Source organism: Myotis daubentonii, chromosome 7 (assembly GCF_963259705.1).
Source record: "Myotis daubentonii chromosome 7, mMyoDau2.1, whole genome shotgun sequence".
Lineage (NCBI taxonomy): Eukaryota > Metazoa > Chordata > Mammalia > Chiroptera > Vespertilionidae > Myotis > Myotis daubentonii.
The window spans coordinates 60,730,898-60,754,005 of NC_081846.1; the positions used below are offsets into that span (position 1 = coordinate 60,730,898).

Consider the following 23,108-nt stretch of genomic DNA (forward strand, 5'->3'; position numbering starts at 1 on the left):
ACTGATGATGAGGGGTGGTTTCAGGGTTAGTATAATTACAAGGAAAATACAGATCATTTCCCAGCTGTCTTCTTGACCATAATAAAGTGTTCTAATTTAAGAAAATATATGAGAAAAACATTTATACCTCTTTCACTGGCATCATCTACCAAGATGACCTCAGAAAGTAAATAGTGTGGAGAACGATTTATAACGCTGTAAACAGTTCGAAGGAGGGTGCTCCAAGCTTCATTATGAAACACAATAACTACACTTGTGTTTGGAAGTTCATCAGGGTAGACCTTCGTCTTGCATCTGGAAAAGGGAAAAGAAGAAAGATATGTTACTAAATAATTCGTTTTTTATTCTGATCGCTGGAATAAAAAATATCCGTGATAGCACAATTTTAGATTTCAAAGGTCCTTATTAAGGAAAGATTTTATGCACATCTACAATAATTTTCCTTTTTACAAATGCTGTGAGTAATCAGTTGGCATTTTGAAAATTAAATATGCATAATTACTAATATTTCATTTTAATTCCTGCAGGGAACCAAGCAGCATGATTTCCACAAGTCTAAGAAAGCTAAAATAACAACCTGAGACTATCAACAGGAGACCAGGCACAACAGGGACAGCTGAATTCATTTACTGGATGTAATTTTATTCTTTGTTGAGAAAAGGACAATTATTGTATAAAACTCAAAAAGTCATGAGAACATAGAAAAGACATACATCCACAGAATTTTGAAGCACGTAAAGCAGATTATTTTTCTATTCTAAAATCTAATCACGCATGCTTGCCATTCTGCATGAGAATGATGTGCATCATGTCTCCTATGTTGGAAAAGTTCAGGAACCAGGATGTATTTTATAGATTCTCAATTAGTGCAATATAATCAAATCTGAGATCAGGACAGGGAATAGGCAGGCCACCAGCACTTCTCAAACTTTAACGGAAATAGGGATTTGTTAAAATGCACATTCCGGCCTGTCCAGCACGGCTCAGTGGTGGAGCATCGACCTATGAACCAGGAGGTCAGGGTTTGATTCCCAGTCAGGGCACATGCCAGGTTGAAGGCTCAATCCCCAGTGTGGGGCGTGCAGAAGCAGCCGATTAATTATGCTCTATCATCATTCATGTTTCTCTCTCTCTCTCACTCTCAGAAATACATTTGAAAATATTAAAAAATAATAAAATAAAATGCACATTCTGATTCAATAGGTCTGGGATATAGCCTGAGATTCTGCATTTATTTTTAAGAAAACTTTCAGGCAATTCAGATGCTCCTGGTGCCTGGAGGGCACTGATTAGTCAGGGGCTAATCCATAATTGTTATTAATATTAGAACTTGATGTTTTGAGACAAAATTTTAACTTTGCTTGTGCAAAGCAGCCCAGATTTTACTTTTCAGGCAATCAATCCAAAAAGGTACATTTTGATAAATAATATGCATACTGCTCTGGTAGTATCAGAAGTTTAACATGCAGGTGTTTCTTACCCCCAGAAACTTGTCAACATTCAGACATTTCTGTCACGTGATTTTAAATCATCATCATTATAGAATAAAAAAAAATGTCCCTGGGTATCCATAGCAAGAATTAAAGTTTATTCACCTTAGATTAATTTTTCATATAAAATATTCTGAAGAGCTAGGGAATTAAAATAATTCCACCAAATAAAATGAACCCAACATTTCTTGTCACTCATGAACAACCTAATACATGACATAAAACAAGCATTATAATAATTAGTCTCATTCATGGGTGAATGAGAAAATCCAATAAAATGTGGGAGTTAAAGGCATATAATAAAACAAATACTGATTGTGTACCTACTGCTATTTTAATCATCTTTTAAAGTAGTTTAAGTTTCATCTGCTCAGTGAAGTCTCCTGCGATATAACCAGGTAAGAATGTACATATACCTGAACTAAAAGTTATATACATATAATTTTCCTTCAGCATATATTTATTCAAAAAACATTAAGCAGCCATAATATATGATATTGTATATACAGGAAAAGAAAAATGTAGTTGGAAAAGGTAGTATGACTCATAGTCATCTCTTCCCATTTTGCCAGCAAAATTCAAGTAGTTTCTATGTGCTTCATCAACTAACTTGTAACCCCAGGCAGCTCAGCACTAGGTGAACTTAGAAAGCCATCCGGGTAAGTCAGAAAGGTTCTCTCCATGATTTTACTCAACTCTCAATTCTTCAGCCTCATCACATCCCATCTCTTTCAGCATGCTAAGGAAAAAGGCTGGTAAGAATCATCATCATCATCATCATCATCATCATCATCATCATCATTATCATCAATAAAGAAGTAAAACTAGAAAAACAGGCTGAAAGCAATCTAACAGTCAATGACAACTGGTTTTAAGCCAAGGATAATAGGCTATAAGGCTACTCAGTATCATTTGGAATAAAGTGATGAATTTTAAATCAAATTTTTGTATGTTATACTAGATTCCAACAAAGAAAATATGAATGACATATTAATATAGATAAATCATTTAAAAGGTCAAAATAAAAGCAGACACTTGGATCTACTTAAACTATTTCTATCATGCTCTATTTTTGTGTTAAAAAATGCACTCACAAATGTTAATTTTGTATTCATAATATGTGACAAAGTTATATTGACCTAATTTACTATTAATGCAGCTATTACATACACTTACAGAATCTTTACACTATCATTATTTAATGTAGCATAAACATAAAATGTGGCTAATATTTTTTATTAGTTAATCCTCTTCTTCCACTGTGAAAAGTTATTTATCAAAGAAAACTTTGTATAATAATAAAAAAATTATAGAATAATTCTTAAGCTGTACACATCAATCATTTTCTATGTCAGTTCATCTAATTACCTCAAGTGCAATGATATATGCATCAGCAAGAGCTAGGATATTCATTGTTTCTGATAGCTTTGTGTTACACTGAACTGGTATTATTGCCTGTATCTTATCAAAGCTATTCTTTCACCTATGGAAGGTACATCATGATTTTAGGTACCACTAAAAAAAGTAAAAAGTTTTCAAATAAACTGTGACATAATGTTTTTTATCACTAGAATCTACTTAACACTTACATAAAGCTTATAGAAAAAGCTTTTACACTTATTTGAACATTGTTTTATATATATATATATATATACATATATATATATATATATATATTGATTTCAGAGAGAGGAAGGGAGAGGGAGAGAGGGATAGAAACATCAATGATGAGAGAGAATCATTGATCAGCTGCATCCTGCATTCCTCCTACTGGGGATTAAGCCTACAAGCTGGACATGTACTCTGACCGGAATCAAACTGTGACCTCCTGGTCAATGTTTAACCACTGAGCATACCAGCCATCCTGGACATAGATTTCTATGAATATTGTCATGCTTGCTTATGAATCAGTAGCAATAGTTATCTATGTTTCTGCTTCTATTTTGTTTGTTGAATTATTTTGCTCATTAGATTCCACATATAAGTAAGATCATATGGTATTTTTCTTTCTCTGACTGGCTTATTTCACTTAGGATAATGTTCTCTAGGTACATTCATGATGTTGTAAAAGGTAAGATTTTCTTCTCTTTTATGGTCAAGTAATATTCCATTGTGTAAATGTAGCACAGCTTTTTTAGCCATTCATCTACTGATGGGCACTTTGGCTGTTTCCAAACCTTGGCTATTGTAAATAATGCTGCAATGAACAATGGAGGTGCATATATTCTTTCAAATTAGTGTTTTGGTTTCTTTAGATAGATTCCCAGTAGTGGGATCAGTAAGGTAAAAGGCGGTTCCATTTTTACTTTTTGGAGGAAACTCCTTAGTGTTTTTCACAGTGGCTGTACCAGTCTGCATTCCCACCCCAAAGAAGACCGGCAGATGGCCAATAGACATATGAAAAGACACTCAACGTCACTGTCACTAATTCTCTGTCATCTATTCTCAGGGCTTTCTCTTTGCTTTAGGTTGTATTGCTTAACATATGAGAGACATCATTAGCACTTATCTCAGTAACAAAATATGAGTCAGCTTCATGTGTTTTTGTGTATCTTCCTTGGTACTGTAAAGTGTTTTCACTCTTTAAAGTGAGAAGGAATTAAATGGAAATATTGAGGAAATGCAGATTGTGATTCAGAAGGCTTGGGATGGGCCCAAGATTCTGTATTTCTAATAAGATCTCTGGTGATGTCCCCTCTGCAGATCCCTGATAGACATGATATGAAGCAAAGTTATATAAATCAGTCAGCTGTTGACTAGCAAGAAAATACAGAATTGTTCCAACAATAAATATTTGCTTCATCATATGAATTTTAATTCTTGCCATGATCTCCTTGCCTTTCTTTTCAGACAATAACTCCCCTCCCCCAACAGAATCTTATTGTCATCTATCTGAAGAAATGTCAGATGACAAATGCTACACATGGAGCATAATCAGCACACAAAACTTCACTGAAGCATGACTATATGAACAGCCATGACCATGTTCACACAGCTTAAAATATAGTGGCTACATAACAACTGCCAGCTGGTAGACAATGATTGCAACTAACTATCAACTATAAAACTCATCCTGGCCAAAACCAGTTTGGCTCAGTGGATAGAGCGTCGGCCTGCAGACTGAAAGGTCCCGGGTTTGATTCCGGTCAAGGGCATGTACCTGGGTTGCGGGCACATCCCCAGTGGGAGATGTGCAGGAGGCGGCTGATCGATGTTTCTCTCTCATTGATGTTTCTAACTCTCTATCTCTCTCCCTTCCTCTCTGTAAAAAATCAATAAAATATATTTAAAAAAAAAAAACTCATCCTGATTTCAGACATATAAACTATACAAAGTGCATATCTTAGAACAGGTGAATACAATAATTTTTGTTTAGTACATAAAAAGTACTTAAAGTGTTGTTTAGTGCTTTGTTTTTGTTTTTGTTAAAATACATTTAGTTTCTAAGCTGGTAGAGTTTGAAACTCTAATACTCTCTCCTCCCTGACAGATGGCAAACAACTTCTTCTTTGTAATATTACAAGAATAACTTCAACACTATCCACCTCAGCTTTTATATATTTTACATGATAAGAATAAAGTAGATAATCTGGAATCAGTGTTAGATATTACCTGGTCTGAAAACTAAAGCTCAGAATCTCCAAATGTTTGAATTGGAAAGGATTTTCAAAGCTGACTAATTCTAATCTTGATTTCACAGAATTCAAGTCTCAAATCAGAGAACTAGTTCAATACTCTGGGTCAACAAGTAATAATAATGATAATAATGAGGTAATGTATTATTTAATACTAGTAACAGTAATGCTTTCTTCCCCAGAGTATATGCTATATCAAACCTTTTAAATATTACTGGTGTCCAAAGGACTTGTATGCATGCATATAAGCATAACCAATGGACATAAGACCTGGGGAATAGGGGAGGCTAGGGGACTGTCTAGGGCAGGGGGATAAAATGGACACATATGTAATACCCTTTGTAATACTTTAAGCAATAAAAAATAAATAAAATGTGTTAAGAAAGAAAAGAAAAAAATATATTACTGGTGTCTGAAAAATTAGAAGAAAACACACATTTAAATCATACAAAATATGACTTAATCTTACATGAAATGAAATAGAGAAATAATCCTGGCCAGCATGGCTCCGTGGTTGACTATCGACCTATGAGCCAGGAGGTGATGGTTCAAATCCTGGCCAGAGCTTATGCCTGGGTTGCAAGCTCGATCCCCAGTTGGGGCGTGCAGGTGGCAGCCAATCAATGATTCTCTCTTATCATTGATATTTCTATCTCTCTCTCCCTCTCCTTCCCTCTCTGAAATCAATAAAAAATATTTTTAAAAAGAGAAATAACCTTTCTCCAAGTATCATTTCATTAAAACTGAGCATAAAAAATCAACTTTCATTAAAATTATATACATACAGACCAGATACTCTTTTAGCAGTCTGTTTTATGAAGAGATTATTTTTCTCTTATGTAAACATTTAAATGAGATTGGCAAATTGACATTATGGTGGGAGCACAATGAGAGTAAAAGTAGCAGACGGCACAAGCAATTTTCATCAATTTGGAAGGATTATTTGATGCCTACTAGTCCAATTAAGTTCCTGAAATCTGGTATTCTAGGAAAATCATAAGTATTATCATAGCAATATTTCATATTTATACCATATTATGACATGCTAAATCTCTAATATTTGAAGTAAAAGTTTATTTCCTTTTAATTCTGTAATAATATATTTGTGACTCTTAATTTGGCTGCTATTGGAATCATCCCATGAGCTTCAAAAAACAAAACAAAACAAAACATTGATGTGTTAATTTCAGCAACAGAGATTCTGATTTCAGTGTCTGGGTGTGGTCATGTGTAATGGGATTTTAAAATATATCTCCCTTGGGGATTTGAATGTTTGAATGTACAGACAAAGTTGAAAACTGTTACTGAAAGTTAATGAAAAAAAATTCTGGTTTTTAAGAAAAAATGTGTGTGTGTGTGTGTGTGTGTGTGTATATACATACATACATACATATATATATATATTTCAATATATAAGTATATAAATAAAACCTTTTTGCTTACATCAATATTTTAAAATAAGATACATAAGGTTAATATCTGTTTATGGTTATAGCAGATGAAATTAATGTCACCTTTTCCTATAATTGCAAGCCCTGGATTTGGAAAGTCTTCTCTACTTAATTTACAACCTCTTCTGTCACATGTCAGTCCAGTCTTCTCTGTATCAGCTGTTGATTTATACATATATGAGAAATAAATCCACCCATTCTTGTTTCAAGAAGATATAGGAGTGGGATCATATTTCCAGTGTCTGGTACATGAAAATATAGTGATATAGTGTACCTAATTTACCATCTTTCCCTTTGGGTATACACATATTATGGGAATACAGACTGTTACAGTTTAATTTTATCCTTTTTTGAACCATATTGATGTTTTCAGATAAGCTACTGCATATAATATGCCACATCAAAAAAAAGAAAAAGAAAAATGGACTATAAGATGAAAATGGACAAAAGATTCATAATTACATAGTGGTTTAGTTAGACATAATCCATTTAAGACTGCAAACAAAGGCTGTCAACACTGTAGTTTGATGACTTGTTGGATTGTTGTTCAGTGAGTCAGTGGTTACCTTTTATCGCCTCAATCAAAGAAGATTAATAACAGTAATTAAGAATAAAGATTTACAATACAAGTCCTCTATAGCCTTCTTATTATTAAAAGCTATGGGAATTGCACTGAATGTTGCAGAATTACACGTGGTTTCTGTTTCCAAATCATTAACATTCATATTTACAGAGAGAAATTTCATCATTTTCCAATGCATCCATGCAAAGAAGACGTAGGCAACAGGAAACTGGTTCTTTCATAATCATTAAACAGCTTGGGGTCTCATAAAAATGAAGCACTTAATTTTGCGTGGGTTTCTATATATTGATTTCTATTTACGTTTTATTAAACCTTTCAAAAGTAAGTTCCTATAAGTTATAATTCCTTCAGTAATTCATTTTTTTTTAATCAGATTTTATCCATCTTCCCCAAACAACTTTATTTTAAAATCCAGGTAGACCCTGTATTCATCCTTGGCCTATTTGCTACTAAAGCCACTTGTTGCTCCTTCTGTTTTCTTCTCCATATTGGGGTAGGTAGGTGGGGTGGGAGAATTATTAGGCTATTGATGTGCTTCCAAGACTCCCTTGCTTGTTGGCTTCTGTTTGAAATATGCCACAAGGACCTCAGAGGGAGATTAACAAACTGGAGGAAAGAGAAACAGGGAGCCAGCTAATTTCTCTGTTCTTCCCTAACCCCATAAAGAACAATTCTGCCTCCTTCCACAATTCTATAGCTCATATATGCCTCAATCTTTATAACCTTATTTTACTCTTTCATAATAAATCTATCTTATCCAATGGACTAAGGGATTCTTTAAAAGAAGAAAGAAGATTAGTCTTATTTATCTCTGCCTCTACAGGAACTAGCATTCTGCATGCCATGAAATATATTTAATAAGGGGTTGAGAAATATAAACTTCACAGTCAGGCTATTGCATGAATCATCAGATCAACTTCCCGGTGATAACTCTGCTTTGTTATTATCTGAACTAGAGGTGTAGAAACACCACATTTTCCACTTTCTTTTTTTCATATCTTCAGTTGGATTTGTTATTACATCTTCTAGGCCCAGGGCAAATAAATGAGCTAGGGATCAGTACAGGAAAGAGTGTAAGAAAATTGCTCTACGAATTGTTCTATTATAACATCACTCAAACCTAAGTCACATCACTCCTATTCAAACATACCAGAGCAAGTTCTCTGTCTGGAAAACCTATGTGTGCCTCCCAGTTCTGCCATTTAGGACCTGCGAACAGACTCTTTTTAAGGTTCAGTTTTATCATCACCTAAATTTGAGTAACACTGCTGCCACATCTACTTTACCTGAACTTTGAGGAAAACAAATGAAATTATAAAGGAATTGTGTGAAATTCACGTATTGTTACACTATTCTTTTATTATGAAACACTGTATAAAATACAGATAAGGTCTATATATTATTTGGGTCCGCCTTGCTTCTGCTAGGATTCTGTCCATGGCCATGTTCTAATAATTTGTCTCTTATACTTAGTTCTTGTGGTCAGGCTTCCACTGTATTCTTCACTTCCAAAGCAGTTTCAATAATAGATGTGGTGTCTAGACCCTCCTGGCTTAAGAACTGCTTTACTTGTTTGTCCAGGGTAGCAATGTGGAACAAAAGTCCATCCTCTTTCCCTTGTAGTCCTTCTAAATCATTTACTGCCCTAATCTAAAATTTCTCCAGCTGGCTGTGGCTGCCCGCTATTAAGTCTTCCTTCTTGCTTACCTTAGTCTCTGCTTGTTATTTTCTGCTGGAAGAGCTCAGAGACTCATGTTCTGCCCGCCTGCTGAGGTCTCTGCTTCTTGCCTGCTCTTGAATATCCGTAAGTCCTCTATCAACGTGTGCTCCCTCCCACTAATCAAAGCTGGGACTGCCCACCACTACTTGCTTCCTGTGGGTTATTATCAAACCTTGATTTCTCAGCCAGAGTTAGGCCCTCTCCTCCGGCATTCAAGCCCTGGTTTAAGAAATTATATATATGGCTAAGCAATTGGCCGACCAGCCAACAGGCCGTTAGCTATGACAAGCACTGACCACCAGGGGTTACCAGGGGTGGGCAAACTTTTTGACTCGAGGGCCACAATGGGTTCTTAAACTGGACCGGAGGGCCGGAACAAAAGCATGGATGGAGTGTTTGTGTGAACTAATATAAATTCAAAGTAAACATCATTACATAAAAGGGTACGGTCTTTTTTTTCAATAGTTTTATTCATTTCAAACGGGCCGGATCCAGCCCGTGGGCCGTAGTTTGCCCACGGCTGGGTTAGACACTCAATGCAGGAGCTGCCAAGTGACAGCAACTTTGCAGAGTGCCCTCTCACACTCCGGGACCCCTCGGGCGATGTCGGACTGCCAGTTTAGGCCTGACCCCAGCAGGCCAGGCCGAGGGACCCCACTGGTGCACAAATTTGTGCACGGGGCTTCCAGTAACATAATAAGAAAGCTAGTACTAAGTGGCAAACATTTATTGAACTCCTCATTATATTATACTGTATATTGTTATACTACATTCATTGTACTATATATATTCATTGTACTATATATATATATATATATATATATATATATATATATATATATATTCATTATACTATATATTTTATATGGGTCATCCCATTTGACCCTCAGTGGTTAACTATCAGGACTATGGCAAGACTATAAACTTATAAATAGCTTTAATGCATGCTTTCAGAACTTCCAGAAAATAAATTTATTCAATCTATACATAAATTGCTCAAAAATGCATCTTCTAAGGAGAACAGGCTGCTCAGGGGGGCAAATGGCTTTCTTCTCAGAACAATATATCTTAACTAGACAAACTGCTTGCTTATCAATTCACCTCAAGACTCTCACCTCATTCTATCCACCAATCCTAAATTATTACATCACATACTTGATTAATCCCAATAAGATTTTTATATTGAAAAATCAGTCATAAACCACTTAGACCCAGACCCCCAAACTCTATAAACACACACCTATATAAATAGCCTCCTCCTAGAACTGACAAGCTGGTGGTTACTCTGGTGGTCTTTTGTGGAGTAAGCAGCTGATAATCCTTATAATATTCTTTATGAACTAGTTATATTATTACAACCATTTGATAAATAAAGAACTTGCTATTCAGATCAGTTAAGTAACTTGCTTCTAAGTGAGGGAGCTAGGTTTCAAAAGCTGCAATTCTATCTGATAGGATAAGGTTCTTTGCCTCTTAAGAAACTTATTTTGGCCCTGACCAGTTTGGCTCAGTGGCTAGAGCCTTGGCCTGCAGACTGACGGGTCTTAGGTTCGATTCCGGTGAAGGGCATGTACCTTGGTTGCGGGCATATCCGCAGTAGGGGGTGTGCAGGAGGCAGTTGATCGATGTTTCTCTCATCAATGTTTCTAACTCTCTATCCCTCTCCCTTCCTCTCTGTAAAAAATCAATAAAATATATTTTTTAAAAAACAAAAGAAAGTAGACAAGGAATTGGGGGAGGCCAGCAGGAGCATGAAGACATGAATCCCAGGAAACAAAGTCTAACTGCTTTGAATGCCATGAGAAGAGCCTTTGCTTTGCTCTAATAGGATGGGGCCAGGAGGTGAGGCACAGTAAAGAAAGGAATAAAAAGGAAGTGGAAAGAGGGGACGAGCAAGGACAATGCAGAGAGTAGACAGTGGACTTTCCTCAGTGTCGTGATAACTGGAGGATGTTTTAAAGATAAGTTGTGTCTATAGTTCATGTTGGACTACAATGTTGTAATGCAACCCCAACGCTCCTTCTGTTGTTCATCAAGTCTGCCCTCTCAAATGCACTGCATTAGTGGTTGCATGACCATGTCTCTGATTTTAGGAAGAAGCCGGGCTTAGTATTTGGATTGCTTTGTGAGAAATGGAGAAAGCAGTGACAAAAGCAATTAAAAAATCCTAAGTCCACTGGAGGAGTTGAATAAATTTTAGGAAGAGCTCTGGACTTCATCAGATAATTCTTTTGAGGTTTAAACTGACCTCATCTTGACTTTAACAGACTGGATACACTGAGCTGACATCTGGTTTATATTAAAAACTAAAACATCATAGATGTGATTTCTACCAAATAAATGGCAATCATATAGTCCCACTGGAGTTATTTCCATGATGTCAAGTTAATAAACAACCTTTTTTAAGACATAAAAATAAGTATTATACAAGAAAATTTTATATTCTTTCTATTGTGAAGAGCTCTCCTGCATTTAGAAATTAATGATGTAAATCAACTCTGTAGCTAACAGTGAAAGAATGTCATTCAAGTAAGTGCTGTGACCTTTGTTGTTTTGGAACACGAGTTTATGAGCTTGTTCCCTTTCTGTGAGTGACCTCTGAATATAACTCTTTCATGAAAGAGTAATGAAAGTATTTAATAATGAGTTGTCTAAAATAAATGTGTTTATTGAATGTGATAAATGTAATGAAGGTATTTTGCAACAAAATTACTCGCTACTGCATTCATACATTTAAATTCTTACATTTGTTAGTGAAAAAAATAACACTGAATTTTTTTATCAATTTTTTTATCCTGGAATCTGGACCAGGCTTTGCTTCTGCATTCACTGATGGGCTTATCCAAGTCAGCTGATCACTCTGAGCCTCAAGTTTGTTTTTGTGTGTTTTTTAAAATATATTTTTACTGATTTCAAAGAGGAAGGAAAAGGGAGAGAGATAGAAACATTAATGATGAGAGATAATCATTGATCGGCTACCTCCTGCACATCCCCTGCTGGGGATCAAGCTTGCAACCGGGGCATGTGTCCTAACCCAAAATCGAAGCATGACATCCTGCTCCATTGGTTGACACTCAACCTCTGAGTCACACCAGCCAGGCCTTCAAGTTTTTCACCTCTCTGAGATAATGAAGGCACCATCCACACAGGTTCAAAGCCAGAAACTTTGATGCTAACATTATGATGGTGACTTCAACATCATGAGTTGCAGAATCCTGATAATGCCTCCTTCAGTACCTTTCTTATTCTTCCCTTCCACTGTATTCTCTTTGTAGACCACCACCTCTTCTTTAAGTTATGTCATGGAGTCAATATGGTGCATTTGTAGAACATTCTTGATCCCAAAAGTATACCCTCCTCCTTGGAGACCTAAATGAAGATCCAAACAGCCTCTCCTTTATGATAATGTTTTTGATGACTCTTCATTGCCTATAGCTAAGTCCAAAGGCTCCTCTTGATATGGCTCAGCACCACTCAGGTGATCTTCTCCTCTCAGTGGCATTTAACTCTTCAACAATATTGAACATCTCAAAGTCCCTTCAGGAAACAAAGCTCTCTCACACATGTATCTCTCTCTGTCTCTGAATTCCTTGTGTTTGGAATGCTTTCTTCCCGGAATAACACACTTATCCTTCCAGGTAGGGCTCAATCAACCTCCCCTGTGAAACCAAATTTTCTCCAGGGTTGCTCAACTGTTCACTTTCCTAAACTCCAGTATGTTTTATATATTTATTTTAATAAGTGCTGTAACCTTCTAGCTATACAAATCTTTAAATATAAAGTCTTTATTTGCAGTAGTCCTCCCTTTCCCACGACTTCACTTTGTGCAGTTTCCGTTACCCATCGTTAACCGCTGCCTGAAAATATTAAATGGACAATTTCAGAAATAAACAATTCATAAGTTTTAAATTGCATACTCGAGTAGTGTGATGAAATCTCTCACCATGCAGCTCATTCCTGACTCAGACATGAATCATCCGTACATCCAGCTCATTCATGCTGTATACACTCCCTGCCGGTTAGTCACGTAGTAGTCCTCTCAGTTAACCAATTGACTGTAGCAGTATCACATCGCTTGTGTTCAAGTAAATCTTACTTGCCTTAATAATCACCCCAAAGCACAAGAGCAGTGATGTATGTTAGCAATTTGGATATGCCAAATAGAAGCCATAAAGTGCTTCCTTGTGTTTGTATGTATGGGGTGGGGGGACATAGTATGCATAGTACTATCTGTGGTTTCAGGCATCCACTGGGGGTCTCAGAAGATATAGCTCTTAGATAATAGGGACTACTGTACTCATCAAATATGTGACAATATATATATATATATATATATATATATATATATATATATATACATATATATATATATGTATATATATATATATATATATATATAATTAAGCAATATGTTGGTTATGAACCATGCACTCATGAGGGAAGATGGAGTTATGGATAAATAAAAGAAAGTTCAAATTGGTCAAGTGAAGCTCTGTCTCCAGAGAGAATTGTTATTGATGATGCTTCAGACTAAAAGACTATGTCAAGAATAGTCTGGTATTGGTCAGGGGCGAAAGCATTGCCAGGTGGTGCCTAAACAAGCAAAAATGAAAATATGGTAAAAGAAAATTTGCTGATATTTGTGGGGCCTAGTATCAGATAACAGGGACCAACTCCAGATGATGAATTCAGAAATAGAACAACACAGTACCTGTAAGTTCAGAGCGAGAAAAGAATTCACTCATGAAGACACTGGGCTTCTGCTTTTATCAGGGCAAAGATACTGATACGTAAGCTCAGACAACAGTTCATGAATCAGGTATAACATGGGAGCTAGATCATAGCATCAAGGTGGTCACTGAGAGAGACACTAGGATCAGGCAAGATATAAAATGGGCTTGTTGAACTAGAATCAGGGCCATCATCATAATGTCCTTTGTGTGATTAGAAAAATACACCCCTTCTGGACAGTGGAGTCCTGCCACTACAGACTGAAAAGCATATGAGGCCTTTGTGCCCAGAAAAAGGCCCTCTTTCTTCCAGTGAGAAAGAGCCACTCAGCAAAGTGCACAGCCTCATAAGCAAGTGCACCCACTCAGGCCTTCAGCTAGATGTCTTTGTGCTACACGCACTCCAGAAAACTCGACAGGGATGCCCTAAGCCTAGACACCCTTCAATTATCCTGGATATAAAGATGACTAGCTCTGTTTCCAGAGGTAGCGCTTCATCTTTAGATTAAGAATTGGGGATAGGGTCCCAGCCGGTTTGGCTCAGTGGATAGAGTGTCGGCCCTTGGACTGAAGGATCCAGGGTTTGATTCTGGTCAAAGGCATGTATCTCAGTTGCAGGCTCCTTCCCTGGCCCTGGTCGGGTGCCTGCGAGAGGCAACCAATCACTGTGTCTCTCTCACATTGATGTTTCTCTCTGTCTCTCCCCCTCCCTTCCACTCTTTCTAAAAATCAATGGAAAAATATCCTTGGGTAAGGATTAATGAAAAACAAACAGACTAACAAACAACAAAAGAGTTGGGGATAGAATGAATAGTGGGCAAAAACTCAGGCAGGTCATTGTATTTTATTGGAATGGGGTCAATGTGAAGAATCTGTGTATGGAGTAAAGTATGTGGGCTTTCTGAGAATTTTTTTTTTTTTTTTTACTTTGGCACAGACAATGTCTTAGTTTTGTTTACTATAAAGCATTATATATCTACATATCCACATATAACTATATTTTTCTAAAAATATCATTATATATAAATCAATATAAATTATACTCAATAATATGCTGAAATTGAATATAAGACTTTTTACATTAAGGAAATGCTACAGGGGAAAATTATACCTTGTTCCTGTGGTATAAAACTTAAATAACATATGTTTTATATATATGAACAAAAATATTTTAAATCCATAAATAATAACAAAATTAAAATCAAAGTCTCATGTATAAAATAAGTGAAGAAATTAAAGCATAGAAATAAATTTGCATTAACTACTAAAATAAAATTTTAAAATAACAAATAGCAAGGTTTAATTGCTGCTGAATTAAGTAATAGTTAAGACTGTATGCATCATAAATTCCTCTTCTTTTCTCCACACCCAGTTAATTAATAAAAAATACTTTTTTCTCTCCACATTAGTTTCCACTGAGTACAGACAGGAAGGGAAGTGGTGGGGGGAGGAGAGGAGAGAGAGAGAGAGAGAGAGAGAGAGAGAGAGAGAGAGAGAGAGAGAGAGAGAGAGAGAGAGAGATCCAAATGACTAACCAGTTATCCCTGCCTCACTACCAGCACTAGGACAGTGACTTCAGATGCTACTTTTATCATATATTAAACTTCCACTTATTCCTATAGTTATCTCTATACTTTTTGTTTCATTCCATTTGCATCTTTATCCATGCCCCACTATTAAACTGTTTTAATTTTAGAGCTACGTTTTAATGTCTGGTAGGACTAGTTCCCTCTTATAGTTCTGTCTTTGCTTCCCTTGTTATTCTGTCATGTTTATTTCTCCTATGAGGCCCTCTACCCATATTACTTTAATGAATTTCAAACTCCCCACTATATTTTGCATCATGCTTATTAACTAGAATTTGATTTTAAATCAGTTTTTTCCTTTTAATGTAAAACTTAAATACAATGAAATGCACAAATCTTAAGTATGCATTTCCTAAGCTTTGTTAAGTGCCGTCACCTGTGTAGTCTAAACTCCTATCAAGATATAAAACATCACAACTTTAGAAAACTTATTTGCACGAAAGTTTTTGCCCGCAAATCAACCACTTCTCTGCTCTTTTTTTTAACTTATCTGCTCTTTTTAACCATGTAACTGTTTTGCCATGATAACATATCGTATATATTTCATTCTCTCTGTCTCTCTCTCGTTATACATACACACAACAGTGTAAACTTCTCTGTTTACCCAAAAAATATAAAGAACCACCTCATTCTGGAGCATTTTCTGAATTTTAATGAGTAACTGAAGTCAATACAATCTCTATGTATCAACTCCTCCCTTCCTATCATGAACACCTCATGAAAGCCCTGAGTCTCAAATGTTATTGCTAAATGTAACATCAAATATCATGCTTCAGTGACTGCAAGTAATGTCAAAATGTCAAATGTATCTGTTCTTCATTTCAATGTAATGCTAGTTAAGGGCAGCCATTACTATTGAAGAATGAGAACCTGGGTGATAAATACTTTTACCTGTACTAAGACGATTTCCAAATGATTCATTAAAAATGAAGTAATGAATTCCAGCAAAGTAGAGCAGCTATCTATCCATCTATAATTACACAATGAAGAGAAATAGTGGATATAATTACTTTCAAATAGATTTGCTATCTGCCCAGCAGCCTCTGCATAGTGCTCATATCAAGGGTATTGAGCTGTCTAAAACATGGTATGTGTTTACTTATTTTCTTTTTCTTTTTTTTTAAATGCTCACCTAAGGATATTTTTTCCATTGATATTTTTAGAGAGAGTAGAAAGGAGGGAGAAGGAGAAAGAGAGAGAGAGAGAGAGAGAGAGAGAGAGAGAGAGAGAGAGAGAGAGAGAGAGAGAGAGAGAGAGAGAGAGAGAGAGAGGAAGAGAAGAGAAGAGAAGAGAAGAGAAGAGAAGAGAAGAGAAGAGAAGAGAAGAGAAGAGAAGAGAAGAGAAGAGAAGAGAAGAGAAGAGAAGAGAAGAGGAGAGACTGTTTGTTTCTCTCTCCTGTTCATTGCCCACAGCTTCTACCACTTCGTGATGCTCCCTTGCCAATCCAACCTACTCCATGCACGTACACTGAACCAGTCTGTGCTTGTGGACAGCATATGTGCATTAACTCTTTTTCTTAATTTCTCTTTCTGAGAGATAACCACCTTGGGTAGGTTTAGCATCTATTTTCTCATTGCAACCCCTGTTTCATTAGTTTCCAGATGGCTTAGATTCCTGGTACCAGCATTGTAATTTACTCCCTGGACAGTTAACCCAATTTCCTTTCTGTAGAATTATGTTCATGGAGACCTTCAAAGCAGTGATGTGGGGAGGAGAGGTGGAAGTTGGCAAAGAGGAGGGGGAAATGACTGATATCGGGTATGGCACATACTAAGAAACCAGAACCCTAAGACACCATGCTTCTTGCCACCATGGACGAAGTTATATGTGAGTATACATTTTCTATTCCCTTATTTTACACTGTACTTATAATAATATCCATAGAATCACATATAAGAGAGATGCCTTACAGACCAATTACTGTCTTTACTTTTATGAATGGGAGAAGTGCATCAACAGAGAGAGAATATAACCTGACAAAAGTCTCACAAATACCTGGTAGCTTTGCTGTGAGCAGAATCTAGGTCACTGAATGCCCTGAACGTGACCTTGCCTCCTCAGTGTGTCCAGGAACTATTAGGGGATATTTCCCCATAAAAGACAAATGCTTACACATTTCTTCTCTTATGAAGCATACAACAATAAATCAAAACCAAAAGGAATAGGCCGGGTCTCTCAGTGTTTTATTAGAAATCATTTTAGGGATTAATGGAATACAAGGTACTTTTTTTCCATTTTCATATAGTCTGTCCTTATCTGTTTTCCTTATTATTAAAACTGCTTTCATCTTTCATGATGTTGTCTGTTCGATATACAGTTTCATTGAGACAACAGTACTAATGAGAAAAGCTATGAAATATTTCTTTTTTGACCAATAATTTATATAGCTCATTGTAGAATTAATGATAGCACTGTTTTGGGGATTTTAATTGTATCTAGAGTAAATATTTGATTTCACTTAGGTTTTCTACATAGGATTTATAGACCTAATGCTTTCTTTTCTAGGGAGAGTGGGATAAACCTGTACATTACAAAGGTAGCAGGAAAGAATAGATTAAAGGTATGTAGAGGATAGTGAAGAAAAAGGATTAAAATGGTAATGTTCCTGAAGTGGTAAAAAAAAAAGCAGTTAGACATGGTATTTTAAATGTTTTTCAATATAACAAACACAACTTGAATTGAGACAGCTATACAGGAAATGCAAACTAATATGGAGAAACACTGGGGAGAGTCCCTCTTGGAGAACTATAGTAATGTAGCCTCTTAGGAAAGGGGAAAGACCACTGTGTGCTATACTTCAAACACTAACGAAAAAGTATAACAAAGGACTTTCTATAATAAGAAAAACAAGAGATGTTTTTAGCCAGAACAAGAACTAACTTCATTTTCATGTGGATCTTTGTGTTCTAAAAGAGAATGTTTCCATGTTAGAACAAAGGTTTCAAAAGTAGTGAACAGAGTTAGTGTCTGAAATCTAAGTGAAAGGGCGAGGGCTATGCCCTCCATCCTACCCTGGATCCTCCATGTTGGGGCAGAGGCCATGTGCTCAGAAGAGTGCCTTCTTCCCGGAAGCCCAGGCCCCTGCTGGCCACGCCCGGGATTTCTAATGACAAGCAAGGGATGTTCGCGCCATAGAGATGACCACATCCTGTGCAACAAGACCCGACTTGGTGCCTGGCCAATCCGAAGGGCCCACAGCTAGCCCCCTCCCCTCACTATTAAAGCCCTGATTTTCTCATGGATATCACTCGGTTTTCCGGTCGCTGCGTCGGCTGGAGGCCCGGGTCGGGTTAGCTAACTCAATAAAGGACCTTCTGCTTTTGCATCGGATTGGCTCCCTGGCATGGTATCTTGGGGATCTTGAATTCTGGGCATAACACTAAGTTCTTTTTCCACATGCTGCAGGAAGAAATGAGTTATCACTGGAATCTGTTACTAAAAACCACACATAGAATTGCTTGTCATTCTCCAAGAAGAAATGACTGCAGCTGTGATTATCATATTATCACATACCACAGGTCAGCCCTCTCTGAGACCTCAAATGGTACATTATGGATTCCAATGTTAGGGAACAAAGTCAAACATAAACCAACAGTCAAAAGAAGTACCTACCTGCAAAACAAAATAGTTCAGTTAGGTGAAATACTAAGTCAAAGAGTATATTTTCACAAGAATCCTAATGTAAAAAAGATACTAGTTTTGAACATAGTGATGAGGATGATTCACTCTTAACTACTTATATTAGAACTTGCTTTATTATTGTCATTAACACCAAAATAGTACAATTCGCAATAAGATATTCAAGTGTAGAATTTTTATGACATCAACATTTTAAGAACTTCAACCACAAGGTCAAATGTTAAGGTCATTCAAGTTTAAAATAATATTTGATTCTTCAGAAATATAGGTGTATATATATGTACACATATATGCACACATACAATTTTAAGATCTGGGGTAAAGAAATGAACTAAAATTAATTTAAGAGCTTGAGATCTGGAAGAAAATTATTTTAGAATTATTTAGATAATATAAGTACTGGAAAGTAGATAATTCGTTTCTTTGATAAATCATCAAGTAACTAATTTCTCTTCAGTTTTTTGAGCTCCAAGATTTTTACTAAGCTTAATATTTTCTTTAGATTTCTTATTCTACTTTGTAATCTCTACAAATTATCTCAAGTTTTTCTTTTAACTATACATTCAAACTTTTCATTTATGGCTGATTTATAACATTTATACTTGGAACATATGGGAACATTCATTCATGGGGGAACTGTTGAGTCTACATGACTCAGATCGTTAATGAAGTGGACAGAGGTCGATGTACTATAAAAAAGCTTAAGAATCTGTATCTAATTTTATAATCAATTTTTATTATTTTTCTTAAAGAAGACACCAAATTAGTTTACGTTTCAAGTCTCACCATCCCAGATCTGCCCTGAGGTTGAGTATGCTGTAAATGAGACATTTCCTCATTCCTCTATTATCAGAAACTAGGGGCCCGGTGCACGAAATTCGTGCACTGGGTGTGTGGGGGGGGGGGGGGGGGAGTGTCCCTCAGCCCAGCCTGCCCCCTCTCACATACTGGGAGCCCTCAGGCATTGACCCCCATCACCCTCCAATCGCAGGACCAGCCCCTTGCCCAGGCCTGACGCCTCTGACAGAGGTGTCAGGCCTGGGCAGGGGACCCTCATTTCCCCCCATCACTGGTTCTGTCCCCAGCCCAGGCCTGATGCCTCTGGCCCAGGCGTCAGGCCTGGGCAGGGGACCCCCAGACCCCTCCGATTGCTGGCTCTGCCCCTTGCTCAGGCCTGATGCCTCGGCCAGAGGCGTAGACCCCCATCACCCTCCGATTGCCTGATTGGCCCCTTGCCCAGGCCTGACGCCTCCGCCAGAGGTGTTAGGCTTGGACAGGGGACCCCCATCTCCCACTGATCACTGGCTCTGACCACCGCCCAGGCCTGAAGCCTCTGGCCCAGGAATCATGCCTGGGCAGGGGACCCCCATCTCCCTCTGATCGCTTGCTCCACCCCCCGCCCAAGCCTGACGCCTCTGACCCAGGCTTCAGGCCTGGGCAAGGGGACCCTCATATCCCCCCACTCCCCAGCTCTGCCCCCCGCCCAGGCCTGATGCCTCGGCCAGAGGAGTTGACCCTCATCACCCTCTGATCACCAATCACTGGATCGGCCCCGTGGCCAGGCCTGAGGCCTCCGGCAGAGGTGTCAGGCCTGGGCAGGGGACCCCCAGCTCCCCGCGGTTGCAGGCTCCGCCCCTGCCCAGGCCTAACGCCTCTGGCCTAGGCGTCCGGCCCGGGCAGCGGGGACCCGCAGCTGCAGCAGCCCCGCGATCATGGGCTTCGCTTTAGTCCCAGGCAAGGAACCCCTAGCTCCTGGGACTGCCAGCTTCGACCGTGCCCAGCTACCATCGCTGGCTCCACCCCTACTTCCTGCTATCACTGGCCAGGGCAGCAAAGGCGCCTGATTCTCTGATCATGGCTGGCGGGCAGGGCAAAGGCGGCCCCAGGGCCGCCTTTGCCCTGCCCCCCAGCTCTTAGCTCCCCCCTGGGTTTCCGATCACTGTCAGTGGCAGGGGGCTTCTTCCTGCTTTCCCTTTCACCTCCCTGCATTGTGCCTACATATGCAAATTAGCCGCCATCTTGTTGGCAGTTAACTGCCAATCTTTGTTGGCAGTTAACTGCCAATCTTAGTTGGCAGTTAATTTGCATATAGCCCTGATTAGCCAATGAAAAGGGTAGCGCCGTACGCCAATTACCATTTTTCTCTTTTATTAGTGTAGATTAGCTTGCAGAGGATCTTCTTGTCTCCATGTGTGGGCATCTAGAGGTCATTATGCACATAGACTGAAGGTTTTACATCTAAGTTTTCAGTAAACCACAAGCTCTGCTAGGAATCCTCACTTCCCAGGTGGGGAGTGGCATTCTTCTGCCTCAGCAGGGAACATGATACCTTCAAGGCCAGAGACCACAGAGCTGTGTTGGCCCTCTGATCACTCCATTTCCCAAAGAACACAGGAAGCCCTGACCATCTGAAGACAGCTCAAGTGGGAAGAGGATTGGGCTAATGAGGTTTAAGTTCATTATACCAGAAACTGAAGTGGCTTATTTGTAAGATAATTTGAAATAATCAAACTGAACTTGAGTCATGCTAGTGGTGTACAATATGACTCCAGGTTTCCAAGTATCACTATTAGAGATGAGCAATACCTTAAGAGAAACTGGTATGAGAGAGGCAAAAGAGAGATTATTCATCATTTTAGGTTAAGTGTTGACTTTGATAGATTAAAAGTATATGGAAATCAAAAGATAAAATGTTTGACTTTGCAGCTGTGGAGTTAGTCAAATGTTAAGCAGATAATGGGAAGTCATCAACAGACAATTGATTGTTCACAAAATTAGTAATTAGAGATGAAAAACCATATGTCAAGAATGGATATGATAGGTAAAAGAAGAACTCATGGAGGAGCCTTGAAAAGAACTGTGAGAGAATGTAGATAACAGTTAAGAGTTAAGATGAAGTGATTTCAAGGAAGGCATAGTCAGTAGCACTTAGAGAAATATTGAAGTCTCTGCTGGATTTCCCAGCACAGAGTCCCTTTGTGACCCCAGTGAGGGGAATTTCAATCTGGGGCAGGCGCCCAATTACACTGGATGGAGTAATAAATTGGAAATAAGCAAGTAGAGATAGTTGGTGATCACTTTTTCTAGAAGTTTAACTGTTAAGAAAAAGTGAGAAACAGTGCACATTTAGAGGAGGGTTAAAGGTCAAGGGAGGGCATCCTATATAATAAAAGGGTAATATGTAAATTGACCCTAACAGCAGAATGACTGGGAATGACTGGTCACTATGATACACACTGACCACCAGGGGGCAGACGCTCAATGCAGGAGCTGCCCCCTGGTGGTCAGTGCGCTCCCACAGGGGGAGTTCTGCTCAGCCACAAGCCAGGCTGCCTGCTGCCAGCACAGCGGTGGTGGCGGGAGCCTCTCCCTCCTCGTCAGCAGCGCTAAGGATGTCCGACTGCAGCTTAGGCCTGCTCCCTGCTGGCAAGTGGACATCCCTCGAGGGCTCTCAGGCTGCCAGAGGGATGTCTGACTGACAGCTTAGGCCTGACACCCTGGGGAGCAGGCCTAAGCCAGCAGGTGGACATCCCCCAAGGGGTCCCCAGACTGTGAGAGGGCACAGGCTGGACTAAATTTTTGTGCACTGGGCCTCTAGTATTTCCTATATGTAGCTTTGCGTACCTGGTTGTTTGTATGATAGAAATATTGTAGGGGTGTTTAAGGCTGAGAAAAGAGTAAGTAGGAGAGGAAAGTCTGAAAACTGAAGAAACAAATGTGATGACTGTCACATTTCTGTTTATGGCTGACAGTAGGAAATTTAGGGAAATCATCTGTTCACAGCCTCTGAGTAAACTGAGTAAATATAATCCTGGTTGAATGTCAATGTCCCAGGCTGACTATGAAGACTCCACTGATGAAAGTCAGAGTGTACCGGAAAGGGGACCTGGCCCTAAACAGGTCTGCCTAGGGCTACTACGTAATGTGTGGGTTCTTAACTTCATGCAGGAAAAATTTCACCACATGAGTCCAGATGAATTTTAGAGGACATTTATTAAAGCTGAGGGCAGTGAAACAAGAATGAGCTTGGAAAATGAGCCTAGACTTTGGCTTGCTAAGTCAGAGAAAAGGGGGCCTTGGGGACAGGTTCAGGGGGGTTGCCTGGGATGAACTGCCACTGCCCATTGCTGCCTGGTTCAAGCCTCATGGGGTCCCATAAAGTCTAGGCAATTCATGCCTGTGGGAAAAGGGTGGGAGCCACCAGCTGGCTCCTAGGAAGGAGAGCACATGCAGGACTTTGTTTTGAGGGGTTTTAAAGGCGGGGCATTTAGGGG

General features: G+C 38.6%; 1 protein-coding gene across 2 annotated transcripts in view; it reads right to left on the bottom strand.

Moving 5' to 3' along the window:
• The window catches only part of GALNT13 (polypeptide N-acetylgalactosaminyltransferase 13), a 497,436-nt gene that overhangs the window by 202,421 nt on the left and 271,907 nt on the right, over positions 1–23,108 (bottom strand). For both annotated transcript variants that reach the window (XM_059704420.1, XM_059704421.1), the window contains exon 5: positions 128–294. In XM_059704420.1, the coding sequence (XP_059560403.1) occupies positions 128–294 (167 nt within the window). The remainder of the gene's footprint in view (positions 1–127; positions 295–23,108) is intronic.